We start from the raw sequence: 15,509 nt of genomic DNA on the forward strand, positions 1-15,509 counted from the left end.
AACAAAAACACTGCTGTTAAACCAGTTCTAATCCATTTATTTTTTTCGTGCATACTTTTAAATAGATTTATATGTCGCACATTTGTATTATACTAATTATATCCTATCGTTTGCCATAAACATTTCTTAACGTTACTCTTGGCAAACTACCATATATTATACACCTTTATTATTGTGTATTTATTTATTATTTATACATATTTCATCTTAAGTTATACGTTTGACTTTTCTGTAGAAATATATTTTCATTACAAACAAAAACGATCTATCTCAGTGTTTAATGAGGTGAAAAGTAAAAAAAATACCGTCAGTGAGGTGCGGTCATGTCTGGTGAGGCACTGACTCCTTTAGTGTCAGATTTACAAGTATATTAACCCAAAAGAGCTACTTATTCAAATGACTACTGGTTATTTCATAATAGCGTTCTTCACACACACATGCACACACACGCACACGCATGGTCTTTAGTAAAATGTCTATGATTTTATTAGACTGGTGTCCTCACCTCCATGCCAGTTATAACATAAATCATAAAAAGAAATGATTTAATGAATGTCTCAATAAGTCTATATTGACTTGTTGTGTTATTGTTTGGGATGTTTGTCTACATCCTCTAGATCTATGTCAGTCATCGATTGTGGATGAATATTGATGTATAGCTTCATAAACCTGTCAGACGCAGCTGATTCCATGCTCTTATTTTGAAAGCCGAAAGTTTATTTTCTACCTACTGGGGGGAAGTTACCGTAAAGTTTAGCGAGAACTCTCCAGATTTAAATGTGGCCCTAGAGTGAAGAATCCCGAGCGATAGTTAGCTTGCTAGCATTATGACGTAAGCGCTGTATTTGTATTAAAATGTTAAGTTACTGTATGTTGTTGTATGTTATGCTGTAATAACAGATAGACCCGCCTTTTGTTGCTTCTGATTGGTTAATATGTCGTGGGGCCTTCTGTGATTGGCTAGATTTACGCAGAAAGGCCCAACGTAAATTATCAGAATCAGAATCCTTTATTTGTCCCGCGAGGGGAAATTCGGTTAAATTATCATGAAAAGATAAATATTGAGTATTAAATGGGTCAATATAAGCGTAAGAAAAACAAATAATATTTTATTTAGGGACAAATGTTGTTTTTAAATATTGTATTGTATTTTTCTAAGTCTTATCTCTTATTATACGATTGAAATAGAGAGATAACCCGCGCACCACAAGGGGGCGTGTCAACCACTCAAACAAAAACACGTCACAATGATCCAGTCGTCCAGCAATGTTCACACAAGTTTTAAACATATTTCTGTTTATTTACATCACATAAACTTGCTTTAAAGCACGCAGCCATGAGGGGGAAATGCTTTTCTTTTTTTTTCAGGCGGACAAACTTTTCAAAAGTCCAGTCATATTAGTCAAAAAAAAAATCCAAATGTACACAATATGTTACATTTAAAGAGAGTATGTACAAAAAAAAAAACAAGGTCTTGAGATACAACATTTTTAACATCACATTTAGACACGAAATGAGAAGTCAGAAGTGGTCGTGGGAAGAGCTCGCTCAGGCTTGTGTCAGGTGGCGGTACCATATTCAGAGAGGGTGGTGGTCTCTGGTCTCGTAGCAGCATCAGTAGTCACTGTGGATGATGGAAGGCAGAGAGAGAGAGAGAGAGAGAGAGAGAGAGAGAGAGAGAGAGAGAGAGAGAGAGAGTGCATAGACGTGTCCTTGGCTTGTGCTTCTGCCACAAACACTTTGTGTCATGTACAAATCTTTGGGGCATATATATTTGTATATATATATACATATATATATACATATATATATATATATATATATATGGTGGGTAAGAAAGACCACTGGAGTACATGGCACCACACGACAGAAAACAGAAATCAGGCACTTGTCGAAAAAAAGAAAATCTTGAGGTAAAAACAAGAAATTAGGGTTCTTGGCTCTGTGTTTTCAGGCAATATCGCCAATGTACCATAGAAGTCGTGACCTCATTGCGGTGATAAATAAACAGTTTTTTTTGTTGTTGTTGTTTTTTTTTTACCATAGATTTGCGTCTTTCAGTCCAGCAACAGCTGCTGATAACCATAATAATGAGAACACTTAATGAGGTCGGACATTACGGTGCCGAAGGAACTACTTGAATTTTAACGAAGCGTATTTACTCAAACACAATAGACACATTTTGAATATGAGGCAGAATACTTACTTTATGAAAGTAACTCTGTATAGAAATCTTGTTCATAAGGATTAGGCAATCTTAATCTTGATCTTGACATTTTAAGTTTTGAAATGGTTGCAGTGTCTGGAGTAATCCTTCTGTTGTTGGTTTGTTAACGTGAACATGGCCAAGTTTGGTGACCTTGTTTCTATTGGTTTTGGCTTCAACGCTTCCTAACCCATTTTTACAATGCATTTTTGTGTGAGTTTTAGAAAATCAAAAATAAATCCAATTGATTTGTTCCTTGGTTAACTTGTATCGAGATTACATAGTAAAAGCATGAGCTTCCAAAGACCATTAAAAACGGATCAGTTCTGGGTGGACACTAGATGGACCCAGGTTGGACTCAGGTCCACATTGGTCCTTTAATGATTTATGGGTGTCTCCCAATTGATAGCTGCCAACTATTATCCGGTTACTTTTCAATACGCTTCGGCAAAATCCTTTATTATCCTCATTTATTGTTATCATTTCTGACCGTTTCACCTCCAGTCCTGCGTCGTCCTGAGCGCCGTAGACAAAGAGGAACCTTCGACCGTCATCACAATAAACATACCTTTTTTTTCGAATTTTAATACAAAATATATTTATATATATTTATATATATAATATATTGAATATAAAACAAACATAAAATATATTAAGGGAAACATTTCAAGTAGCATCTTGAAAAGAAACAAGCGTAGAAGCACTTATGTAAACCATAAAAAAAGGAACTTAAAAAACATATTTACAAGGTTAACTTAACAAGGCTTTGTACAAATGTTACAAAAATTATTAAACCACGAAGACATCGAAACACTCAACACAGACTATTTAAACAACGAGAGAGAGAGACAAGTGTGTGTGTAAACCGTAGGACAGTGAGATTGGCCTGGAAGACTGACATGACTGATAGAAGACGAACAATTGGACCATATCAACCTTTTTAGTCTTGTTTTATTGTTAGCGTCATGAAATGTGACGACGCCCACTTAAGCTACGACTCCACCTTGACTTAGCATCTGCGCTAGCTTCGCTCGGTGACGAATGAGGATTCAAGACGATGGTGAACTCCCGACTCGCTTTTAATTCAAACCTTTTGTAAAATGTAATGTGTGTTTTTGAACTTTAAGGTCCAGTCGTCGAGTCAGATAAAAAAGTATCTAGTTAAGAAAAAGATGAATCACATTAAAAACGATTTTGGAATAAAAAATAGTCGATGAAAATGAGCTAGCCTTATGCTAGCACCTCTTTGTCTAAAATCTCGACCCTCTGCTTCACGTGGGTTTTTAAAAAAAGTGGAGACTAAGTTCACTTTCGTCTTGAATGCACATCAGTGACTGAACGAGGTCTAGGTTACTTTTTTGGCTCTTGGTTTTCATGAAGATTTCCTAAGTAAAGCCTTCCTGCTGGGCCGAACCTGGATATGTTCCGCTCAGTGTTTATGTCAAGTGAAGAAAGCACCATTGGTTAGAACCTCGGGAAAGATCTGTTAAGGAGCAGGGAGTGATACTTAATGAGGTCTGAGTGTGTTCTATAAAAGCACACGAAAAGGACACAAGGCTTTGGCAACGGGAGAGCGCCCCCCTGCTGTGTGAGCTGAGCTTGCGCAACAGCTGCTTTAGGTCCATTGCGCCTGGCAATAGATCAGACAAGTCTACTGACCTGCAGCTCAAAGGTACTGGTGGAATCTAGAGGGCGGCGCTTGACGTGCTCCCGGATCTGGACCCTCTGCCTCCCGAGGCAGCCCAGTCGTTTTCTCCTGGTTTTGAGTGATGGGAGACAGAGGGAACTCGGCGAGCGTCAACGGTGGTCTTTTATCGTTCGTCTCTGTCGGGGAGGCCACCACGGTGTGTCTTCGCCATGCTCGTCTCTTCCGCCGCGTCTCCGGTGACAGTGGCTTTCTCAGTCCTACGCTACGCAGGTCGTCGGCGGAGCCGAGCAACCGCGTTCTCACCGGGTCCTTCGGCGCCCTGCTGCCCTGACCGATCGGGGTGAAGGATGCGGCCTCACCGGCGGGTCGAATTCTGCCCAGGCGGAGGTTCTCCTGGCTGCTGCAGGAGGACGGGTTGGTCCGGGATGGGTCCCTCCTAGCCTCCGACTCGGCGCTCTGAGCGGTACCTGATAGCTCCAGCAGGTCAAGGGATCGAGCTTTGGCCTTCTCTCCCTTCAGCTTCTTCCTGGCCAGAGTGTCGCACTGGATCAGCTTGTGTGAGTTGAAGGAGGGACGAGAGTGAAGTCTGTGAGAGGCCGAGGAGGAGGACGAGGGCGTGGTGGACCGAGCGCCTCCTTCGCTCCTCTCACCAGGGTCCGGTGTGACCAGGAGGTTGGTGGATGAAAGAATGGGGGGTTTGTAGTGGGTGTAGATGAAGCTTGATGCCGGGGTGCTCTCCGGTGCTGCGGGGTGTTTCTCGGGCCGCTCCTGTGTGAGGGAGCGCGACGCGAATCCACTCTCATTGTCTGTCTCGCTCACCAGCTCGCTGTGCTCGTCGTCAGCGTCATCGCCTCGCCCTTCCGAGCCCAGACTCCGCCCCAACGTGGACAGTGTGGAGTACCCGGAGACGATCGAGCGAGCGTCTTCCGGAGCCCTCCACACTGGCGCCTTCACTTTCCCCCGTCCGTCCTCATCAGGGAGCAGCACCACTGCCTGTCCGGTGACCTCCTCCTTACAACTGGGATTCACTCTGACTTCCTCTTCTACTTTCTCTATGATTTCCTCATCCTCATCTTCCTCTTCATCATCATCCTCCTCTCCTTCTGCCCGCGGTGCTGTGTCTCTGACCGGAGACTCCTCTTCCTCTTCCTCTTCTTCCTCCTCTGCTCCCGCCTGTACGGGTTTAAGCGGCTCATGCTCCGAGTCGTCGTCGGTGCTGCTGCCCACTCGCCGCCCGTTGTGGCGTTTCCTGCGTTTGCGGCCCGTCACAGCCGACATGATGGACAGAGTCAGGAAGTCCTTGGCTGTCAGGTCTTTCTTTGACCCCCATGACCCCTGGGAGACATCAAACATTAAGGGATGAAACCCTGATTTGAGTGGAAAAAAAAGAGAATTACGAGTTGCTGTTACCTTGGATTTGGCTGAATCACTGTTGGTTGAGTCTGATGACAGAACACAAACACTTTAGAAACGGAACATTGACCGACACAGAGGAAAGACATGAGACAGTACAAAGGGACCAAAACAGATGCTGCACTGCTGTGGTTATAGATGGGACCAAAGTTGGATCCCAAACTGGTACCATCTACTGACCAACCTCCTTATCAGTTCTACTTCATGCTTGCTTTACCCTTTAAATGCTTTCACTAAGGGTTACCTTCTGCCTCGTCATAACCCACAGCGACAGCTTTAGAGGGCAGAGCCTGCATTCATAGAACCATGGTTATACAGGTATAACTAGGGATTTGGTCCATTTGGGAGTTGTCTTGGAGTGCGATTCACACGCCCCCCTGTGGTGGTGCCGTGTGGTGATAAGTGGAGTGCGGCAAATATTGGCGGAAGAAAAAAAAAGAAATTAGAACACCAAAACCAAAACAACTACATATAGCATAGCCAGCTAAACATGGAAAAGTTAGCAAATGTTTGCCATATTTGACATATAAATAAAAATGATGTACAATGATGTATCTCAAATTTTCTTTTGTATCACTCTAATTTTTTTGTTGTTGTTGGTGTATGTGTAAAGAAAAGATATTTCTATAAACAAACAATATCAACCCACAGGTCAGGAGAAGGAGGTAGTTACTCAGAAGCTATTAGAAGGTAAACCAGTAGGGGGCCTCGTGAAATTAGGGTCTGAGAAGATGTCATGTGGTTAGGGCTCGAGCTACCCTGGCTAGCAATGACCACAAATAAACAACTTGTAGTGCAGCAGCTGTGTCAGCGAAGATGAAAACGACATCAACAAAACAGTTCATCTCCTTCAAATAATCATCAAGAGCTTCAACAGAATGAACAGAAGACAGGAAACGACGACACAGCCGTGATGTCACCGACACATGGATGGTTATCTATCAGTGCCAGAATGAAAAATGAAGTAAAGCAGACAGTGTTCACCCACATACACGCAGACTCAGAGGCACGATCAAACAAGTGTGTGGTGTTAAAGAGAATCAGGGGCGTCAACCACGTCCATCAAGGCCCTTTTTTTTTTACTGTTTTCCCCCAAAACTGCTGCCGCCCTACAGTTCACTCACTCAGTGATGGAGATAATAATCTCTTAGCCATGAAGCCAACCTGAAAGAAAGCAGCACAATATTTCATCACTGTGTCACCATGACCAGGCTGAAGGGTCACGTCACCATTTGACCACGAGCTGACCCGACATCAGGGGGTGAGATGAACTGAAGGGATTAGTAAGTGAGGAAGTAAACCACAGAAAATATTTGTTTTTATCATTTATTTTCCCCTCTGAGGAAGTCCATTGGAAGATTACGTCACTGTATTGGCTGTGAATCAAATTTAATGGCGCCATCTAGTGTTAGAAGGCGTACACTACATTTGGTACATTTTTTTTCTTGAGCTAAGGTACATTTGGTTTGTAAAATTAATACTTTTTGAAATGTTTTATTTGTTGAGAAGATAATGGTCATACCTATAACTTTCTGTTTTATTATTTTTTTAGTCTCTTTATGTCCTTGTTCTTATTTTATTTTGATTTATTTTTTTATTTTTTATAAAAAATGGCTGTATGTATTGGCTATTGGAAAAAAACAAAGTAAAACAATAAAGTTTTACCTTACCTTACCTTATATTAAATAATTTCGTTTCAGCTTTTGTGCTATAAGTAAGGTGGGTGAAGTGCACCAAGACCAACAGCAGGGGGAGCTGTCTCTCAGTGACAGTGACACTGAGACTGAGGGAGGCTCGAGGTTGAGCAGGAGAGACAGCACTCCATCACAGTATGATAATCACACACACACACACACACACACACACACACACACACTAACACACACAAAACCACAAACACGTATAGCCAGGGAAGATCCCATCCTACCGCAGTGGCTGCTCCACAGGCTCGGCTGAGAGAAGGAAACGCAGAAACGCACAGAGAAAGAGTGAAAGATGAGCAACATGGAGAGAATCCGAAATGTTTTTAAGAAAAGTCTAGAAAAGCTGAAACACACAAGACGTTTTTTTCAATGCTGCGTTCTAGTTTGGACGAGAAGTAGGACATTCCTGCTTTGAACAGCTTCCAGGTATTTGATGCCAAAACTAGTTTTATTATGAATCAACCTTTTCTCTCGCTATTTATATCCTTCTCCAAAGTACACACCAATTCTGGTTCTGCTTGAGGTTTCTGCCTGTTTAGAGGAATTTTACCCTCATGGGGATCCTCTCAGATTTGTTATTTAAACCGGAATCATTTTATACTCTAAATAAAATAGGATTGAATTTAAAGCCAATATTTACTCTGTTGTTAAACATCTATCAATGTGATTAAAGTGTCCTGTCAGTCAAAACAGAACGCAGCATGTCAAGTGAACAGAGAGACGTTTACATGAACAGCAAAACTCTGATGGTAAGCAGGAGTTATCTTTATGATTTATTGATTTATTTAGAATCTTAGTGTTGATGCCGTCCATGTAAACAACGTGAGCACACGCCAGTACACTCACCGGACGCCTCACCGATCAGTCCCGTCCTCCCGATGTTGGACAGCAGGTGGTCGATGTTGGGGGCGGGCTGGAGGTCTTCTGTGTCCACCGGTGTCTGTGGAGGCATTGACACGTTTACAACGTGTACCATTTAACTCATCGTACGATAAAACAATGTGGATATCTAATGAGCAACGTCAGATCTGAACAGGTACGTTTGCTGGCTAGCAACTATGTTAATGGTGTAGAAGGTTGCTGGGTCAAATCCCAGATTGGGATTTTAAAAGTTCTTCAAAGGGTCTGCTAAATGTTACGTGACACATTTAACTTGTGTTTATCTTTGTCTGGAATGTAAGATGATATCGGGAGAAGAAATCGAAGAGTTAATCTTTTTTTTTTTTTTTTCTTTTAAAAAACAACATATACGCAATATGTAATAATGTAATACTATCAGATTTCAAGTGGCTCTAGTTTAAAAATAGTTTTAGGGTCGCTAGATTATATCTGATATTTGATAACTAAAAATACTTTCACTCAGAGTGGACTAGTTTAATTTCTAAGTTCCTTTTTTCCAATCAACCAACGTTAAACTTTTTATTGATTTTAATGCAGGTATCTTTATTTTAAACCTTTGTGTTCTCTCAGGGTCAAGGTGACCCCTGAAACGCCCCCAAAAAACAAATGTGTTTATGGTATCCCTTGTGTTGTCTCTGGGTCAAGATTAAACCTCCCATGCTTCCATTAATACATGTGCAGTGGTGGAGGTCGTTCACCTTGACCCAGAGACAACACAAGGCATACCACAAACACATTTGTCCCTGTGCCTTCGGGTCACCTTTGACCCTGAGATCACACAAGGGTTAAAGCTTTTCTAGATATATGAATCGATAACAGTGAGAATGAAAGACTCTGAATCAGTGATCCACGAGCGAAACCCACCTTCTCGTCCTTGTCCGGCTCCTCGCTGAAGAACCACAGGCACTGCAAGAGGCGAGATCACATTCACAAAATGATAAACCGAACGGCAGGTTTAGATTTTTATTGTCCTTATTGTTTGACTCACATGCTGGACGAGCGTCTCCACTATCTTGTAGCGGTCAGGCATGTGCGTGACCATGTCTTTCATGTTGTCCTCCGAGGTGCGCACCAGGGTCGGCCCGAACACCAGAGCCAAGTTACGAGGCTCCATCTAGAGATGCACAACTGGATTTATCAAAACGGCTGCTGCCATAAATGAATCCATATAATGTTTCTCTGATGTTTTATATGGACAATATCAGTAGAATATAATAATAGAGTATTTAATGAACAATCAACGCATTTAAAATATTTTTAAATTACTTCTATGACTCCATTTTATTCAACCTGTAAATATCTTTATTAAAAAACTCCTTTTTTGTCAGGAATGACTTGTTAAATATATATTTTCTCGGTTTAGGAACTCTTTCTATAAATAAGAGTAGTGCTTGTCAATGATGTTCTCGCACAAACCTTGTTTTTATCAGAGTTGTCTGCTACAGTCTTCAAGTGACAAACCAAGAACTTCAGGGTGTGGTAGTAATAATCTGGCAGGTCTCGGATCTGCACAAAAGGAGGACATGATTCAAGGTTTAATTCAATAATCCATAGTCATTTTTTCTTTCAAAAAAAAAGAAAGAAAAGCTGACAGACGTACCAGCTTCTTCATGGTCTTCAGTCGTTCTGATGCATCGTCCATCCTGTTGGCTTCTATGAAGTCGTTGTATTTGTCTGTAAAATCAGAGAAATATCCTGTTATCTGTTTTGGTTTTCAAATGTTGCACAAATGTTTCTGAGAAGTCGGATGGTAGTGTTGGCGGCCTGCTTTCCATTACTTAGAAAGTGGCTACAGTGATCAGATTGAAGACTTTAATTTGACCTCTGACATATTTATGGGGAAACCATTTAAACTGAAAACATTTTCTTTTAACCAAAATACTCTTTTTAGAGCTAATTCTTCAGGCCTCTCCAAACACTGGAACCAGAGGTTGAGCCTGAGTCGGGACTTGAAGTTGTTACCATGGAAACGTGTTTCCCATAAACACCCTCTCATTAGTTTTCAATAATAATAATCAATAATCAACCACTCGGTGATTTTTTTTTATTTAAGATTTTCTAAGAAATTCCGACAATGGCACAGCCACACGGTGCTCGATGACGCCCCCTGGTGGGGAAAAAGTACTATGCAATAAGTATTTTGCATTTTACAATTTTTAAAAAAGATTTTAAGATGTAAATAAATGAGCATTAGCTAAGATATGGTACCTCTTATTAAGGATTGTTATGTCTTAATGTTTGCTGTTTTAAATCTGTTTAAATAAAAAATATAATCTTAAAAAAAACAACCCTATTAAATACAACTAAATCTTTGTGTCTCAAAACCTACCATTGGTGAATACTGGCTCCGGGAGTTTCCTGAAGAAAGACTTGAGTAAACTGCTGACAACATTAAGGTCCTGCCATTTCTGTTGACAGCAAAAAAAACAACAAGGTGTTCGTAAAAGGCTCCTTCAACTTTTCCGCGTCAAGTCATCTCATGCTGCGACCTACTTCCTCCGTAGGGTTGATGTCCATCCCCTTGTTGAGCTGATCCTGCAGCAGGGACACCATGGCGTTGTTACCCGGGACACGGTAGATCCCCGTGTACTCCAAACCCATCTCCTCTACCAGACCACAGCAGATCTCCACGATCAGAGGGATGAACTGAGGAGGAAAGAAGGAAAATCACTCGTTTGATGAAGAAGTTTCTCACTAATATCACAGGTAAGGATAAGATGGTAGTTACACAACAAACAAGTTTCATAACAAGGTCGACGAGGATGGAAAATCGCACATTTCTGTGCAGACTGCAAGTCGAGATAATGTCAGGACCGCAAACACATCACTGTTACTTTGACTGAATAAACAGAAATGTTTCCCTGATGTCCACTTTAATGTAAGATTCTGAAGTTAAACATAGACTTTGGCAATAGTTTCCAAAAAAAAACTTGTATACAGAATTTTAAAAAACTAACTATAAACTTGTTCATTCCTGGAGCCAAGAACTCTATGAATTAACATACACTGCCAGGGATACTCTCACTCTTATAACAATAATCATATATTTTATTTTATTTGTATTGCACTTAACATTTTTAACTAAGTGTTCATCGTAACTCACATGAAAACACACTAAAGCCCCATAATTGTACTGAGAGAAGGTCACAAAGTAATACTATAATCACTGTATTCATTGTTATTTTGCATTTATTAGTCAGTATTTTCTAAATATCACTTTATTTTAAGTGCAACATTCCATTTAAATACACAAACAAGCAACACAATTGTGGTTTAAAAAATATGACACAACAGGTATTAAAGTATAAATGATTTTCATTAATTATTTTCTATTTGTATATATTTTCCTTGAGCCCTTGAACATTTATTTCTCTTCCTCCTTTTTGTGTGAAATTTTAACCTTAAAAGTCAAAACCGAACGTGTAATGATTTGTCATGTATTATTTTATATTCATGTTCATGTGTAACTGACTTACCTTGTTATTGATCCCTGGCTGACATTCCTCCAACCTCACACCGAAAGCTTTTGGCCCCGCCTTCTTTGTTTTCTTCATGATGTTGATGCCCCACGGAGACTTCGGGGGTCCACTGTCATCTGCAATGAAGGCAACGAGACGTCACAACATCTCTTTTGACCGGAATTATAGTGTTCAACGATATCAGAGATAAAAGGAGAAACTCATTAAATGTGTGTTTATCTTTCATCTAAGAATAAAAATGTATAATTGAATGTAAATAAACATGTGTATTTAATGTTAAGGTGCTTGTTGTCTGAGGAAAATATTAAATAAGATGCATTAATAACTTTAACTGAAAAATTACAATCAATGTGTCTAAACGTTTTAATTTTTATTTCTAAAATTTCTAAACAGAGAAGATGTACTTGAGTCTGAGCTTGTTCTTCTCATTTATATGAAAAACATATTTGCTGATCGTTGTGTTTCTCTTACCTTTGTTGTCTGGTTTAGGGGACCGTGGGGCCCCCAGAGCGTTCTCTGCCTTGGCCATGAGGAACGGAGGCTTCATGCGAGGCAGTCGAGGAGACGAGTCGGGTTTACTTCCCGTCGGACTGCAAGAGGAAGCAGAGAAGTATTAGTCAACAGAGACACTTTCCTTCATCATACTGGCCATTTATTCTTACTTATTCTGGCTTATTCTAGAAAAGTTATTGCTTTAGTTATTGACTTTTTTGTTCTTCTGTTTGATTGATTCAATAACCTTTAGAAAATGTTTGGAATGATTGAATGATGGTATGTAAAAAGAAAAGTTGTATTTTTTTGGTGGAAATACCAGTAAACATTGATGTTAAAAAGGAACAGAGGATACATTTTGATGAAAAAACCCAAAACAGCACTAAAATAAAATTTTCATGATTTCATTATTCTTGAATCATACCGGCTATTGTTCCTCACAGTGTCAGCTTTGTATTTATTATTGAACCAGCTCAAGATCTTTCTTTTGTACATTTTATTCCTTGTCTTTTTGGTGATTATTCTTTCCCCTCAAAAGTCAGTTTTGCACCATATTTACGAAATTATTTTATGTCTGTTTTTAAAAAAAAGGTTAATACATTGTTTTTTGTTGGTACTATTGACATTTTTTTTACGGCACCATCCTTAGTGTCGGCCCCTCACAACAGTGACAGCACATAAAGTGGCCCCTGAGAAAATGTGAATGTGTTTTATAAAGTTATGAGCTTCTTGGCAGATGTATTCGCCATCTCAGGGTTTTACCTTTGAAATAGAGATAAAATGAAAAAAAAAAAAGCTTGATGAGCCAAGGGTCTATGTGTCATACTTGTTTAGCGCAGTAGATGGCGCTCTTATCCTAAAATAGATGTGATGTTTAATTTAAAGCAGGGATGGGGAATTCCATTTCCTCGGGTGCAATATTATTAACTGTGACTGCTGTGAGTGGCGACCCTAAGGAAATGAGTAAAGTTTTTTTTTTTAAATAAATAATTTAAAATATATATAATATAACTTTTTGGGAAATATTATCTCAATATTCACTGGAATTATATCAAGAAATATACACCAAAAGGAAGAAGAAAGAATTGAAAAAAAGTACAAAACTAACTCTATTGTATTTACAGGATGATAAATAATAAATAGTAAGTTATAATTTATTAATAACGTGTTCTAAGCAGATCAGTTCTATTCTGACCTCATGAGCGCTGCATTTATTTGGCGCATGAGCTTCACTTCATCTGATATAAATAGTTGCTCTAATTCAAAGTTTACACAGCAAAGAGTGCCATCTAGTGGACACTGAAAATGTTGCTACTTCATCCACTGATCTCTTCCTTCATGCTAACAAAGAAAAAAAGATTTAAATATATAAACTAAAAGTTTATGATTCTGTCTCACCTCTGTTTCCTGTAATCGTTGAGTTTCTTGTTGATCAGAGCCTGTCGGGTGAAGCCGAGCTCCTGCAGGAAAAACAAACCAACACCATTAAGAGTTGACTCTTCTGCACCTTCACAGGTGTGACGACTCACCTCACTGTCCGTCTTGCTGTTCTCCCTGAACACCTTGATCCAGTCCAGCATGTCGTCCCGGTCCTCGGCCTGCAGCAGGTACTCGCAGAAGTCCTGCGTGGTCAGCCGGAGCGCGTGCTTGCGTTTGGTCTCGCTGTAGGCGATGTCCACCAGGCAGCCGCGGACGCTGATGGGCTGCTCGTCCTCGGCGCCGCCGCCGATGGTGGCCCCTCGCAGCACCGCCTCCCTCTTGTCCTTGTAGAGGAAGAGCGAGTGGGAGCGCAGCACCGAAAAGACCCGCTTCCACGGACGCATGCCACTCCCCACCTTCTGCAGGAGATCGGAAAAAATAAAAGTTAAGCAAGATATAGAAGAGGAACCGCAAACTCATGAGTCTTTATTTTAAGCATCAGACGCTAATTTAGCCTTTTTATACAGGGGGGTATTAGATTATCTCAGGGGCCACACTGTGACTCGTCTAAGGGGCGGTCAAGCCAAAATAAGGGACGAATAAAAATTGCTTTTATTTGATGTTAAAAAAGTAAATTTAAAATTAAGATAAATAGGACATTATAAAATAAGCTTAAGATGTTACTTGATTGTGTATAATATCATTTCTGATTAATTTAAACTAAAGATTATTAAGACAAAAAAAATATTATTTCATTTAATATTTTTATTTTTTTTATTTTTAACAAAATAAGTAAAAGATTACAATGTAGCTATTCCTTGACATCATAAAATACATCTAAATAAGCTTTTTGATTGTGCAATAATTCGTTTTAAATATGTTGTGTAACTAAGAAAATGATTTTTAAAATAGAAATCTATTTCCTAGACCTAAAAAAGAAAAAAAAAAAAGGCCTGAAAACAATGATTTTAAATTACTTAGATACGTTTTTTTCCATCAGAAATATCTATAGATGATCATTTTCAATTTTTCAATTTTATGACATGATGGGATACGAATTAATATAGTCAGAGGGTCGCAAGTGGCCCCTGGGGACTACTTTGCACATGTCTGTTCTAATAAATAGAAGAATCAACAAAAATATTACTAAATTAATGAGAAAAATTATCGTTACTTTTACCATTTCCACTCAATTTCAGAGCAAAGCAAAAAATGAAATCTAAAATAAAAGTGTCTCATCACATGATTAATGTTATTTATTGTTTCATTATATTATGTTTATAGCTTTTCTTTTCTAACAATAATGCAGTTATTTCATATCAGTGAACCGGCTGGACGTGCGCTCACCTTGCCCTTCTCTGTGAGGATCTGTTTGTAGTGCAACCATCCTTCTCGCAGCACGTCGCTGTAGATGATGTTTCCCAGCTCGGAGGTGGAGTGTCGCTTCGACCGAACCTCTTCTGCTGAGCCGATGTTGTCCAGAGACTGAGGGAACGAGTTCACAGTCCAGATCAAAACTTCACAGGTGGTCGACAAGTTTTCTTACCTTACTAAACATTTACATTATTTATTTATTTTTACTTTAGCTTTACTATTATTGAAAGTCTCTGTACAACTTTTGACGCATATCAAAATATGTACTTTTTACTTTAATTGTGTATTAAAGTTAGAAAAAGAAACTATAAACCGAAAAAACACATTTGCAAATGCAATTTCGCTAAAGTAAAAGTGTTGAATTTTTAAAACATTATGAACATATAGTCATAATATTTTATATTATAGATTTTGTTTTTATTGTATTTATCTTTCTTTTTACATTTTACTTATATATTTGTACAGTATTTTTGTAGTATTTTAGATTGTATTGCAGTATTTTTTTACTCAAGACTTTATTGTTTTTGTTTTTTATCCCTAGTTCACATTGAAAACGGATGCTGCTAGAAATATGAATGTATCACCGTGAAATAAAGTATATATATGCATTATTACTTAGTTACTGAAGAATTAAAGGTCAATTTCCTCAACTCACCCCATCTGTAAAGAAGCTCTTGACTCTCTTTGGTAACCTCCTGTGAAGAAAACAAAAGTTTTAGATATCAAAATATCCGATAGAAATAACAATATTCATAATATTTACATTTAAAGTCATTTACTCAATCATTGTTTCTTTTACATTTTTTTCCCCCACAAAAAATGGTTAAATAAAAATGAATTTTATTTCCTAATAATATAATGTGTGTGGAAGTTAA

General features: G+C 39.0%; 1 protein-coding gene across 12 annotated transcripts in view; it reads right to left on the minus strand.

Moving 5' to 3' along the window:
• Nucleotides 1–1,285: 1,285 nt before the first annotated feature.
• The window catches only part of arhgap23a (Rho GTPase activating protein 23a), an 81,505-nt gene continuing 67,281 nt past the window's right edge, over nucleotides 1,286–15,509 (minus strand). For 10 of the 12 annotated variants that reach the window (XM_087808622.1, XM_087808617.1, XM_087808618.1 and 7 more), the window contains 15 exons: nucleotides 15,290–15,329; nucleotides 14,608–14,745; nucleotides 13,371–13,679; nucleotides 13,240–13,301; nucleotides 11,821–11,939; nucleotides 11,347–11,465; nucleotides 10,364–10,516; nucleotides 10,200–10,278; nucleotides 9,471–9,544; nucleotides 9,287–9,376; nucleotides 8,859–8,984; nucleotides 8,735–8,776; nucleotides 7,817–7,910; nucleotides 5,265–5,296; nucleotides 1,286–5,189 (listed from right to left, as the gene is read on the minus strand). In XM_087808622.1, coding sequence (XP_087664748.1) covers nucleotides 3,873–5,189; nucleotides 5,265–5,296; nucleotides 7,817–7,910; nucleotides 8,735–8,776; nucleotides 8,859–8,984; nucleotides 9,287–9,376; nucleotides 9,471–9,544; nucleotides 10,200–10,278; nucleotides 10,364–10,516; nucleotides 11,347–11,465; nucleotides 11,821–11,939; nucleotides 13,240–13,301; nucleotides 13,371–13,679; nucleotides 14,608–14,745; nucleotides 15,290–15,329 — 2,794 coding nt within the window. In that variant the 3' untranslated portion in view covers nucleotides 1,286–3,872. Of the gene's footprint in view, nucleotides 5,190–5,264; nucleotides 5,297–7,194; nucleotides 7,220–7,816; nucleotides 7,911–8,734; nucleotides 8,777–8,858; nucleotides 8,985–9,286; nucleotides 9,377–9,470; nucleotides 9,545–10,199; nucleotides 10,279–10,363; nucleotides 10,517–11,346; nucleotides 11,466–11,820; nucleotides 11,940–13,239; nucleotides 13,302–13,370; nucleotides 13,680–14,607; nucleotides 14,746–15,289; nucleotides 15,330–15,509 lie in introns of all 12 variants that reach the window. The other 2 variants (XM_087808625.1, XM_087808615.1) reach the window with 2 other exon arrangements.

Source organism: Callionymus lyra, chromosome 15, assembly GCF_982586985.1.
Source record: "Callionymus lyra chromosome 15, fCalLyr1.hap1.1, whole genome shotgun sequence".
NCBI classification, from domain to species: Eukaryota; Metazoa; Chordata; class Actinopteri; order Syngnathiformes; family Callionymidae; genus Callionymus; species Callionymus lyra.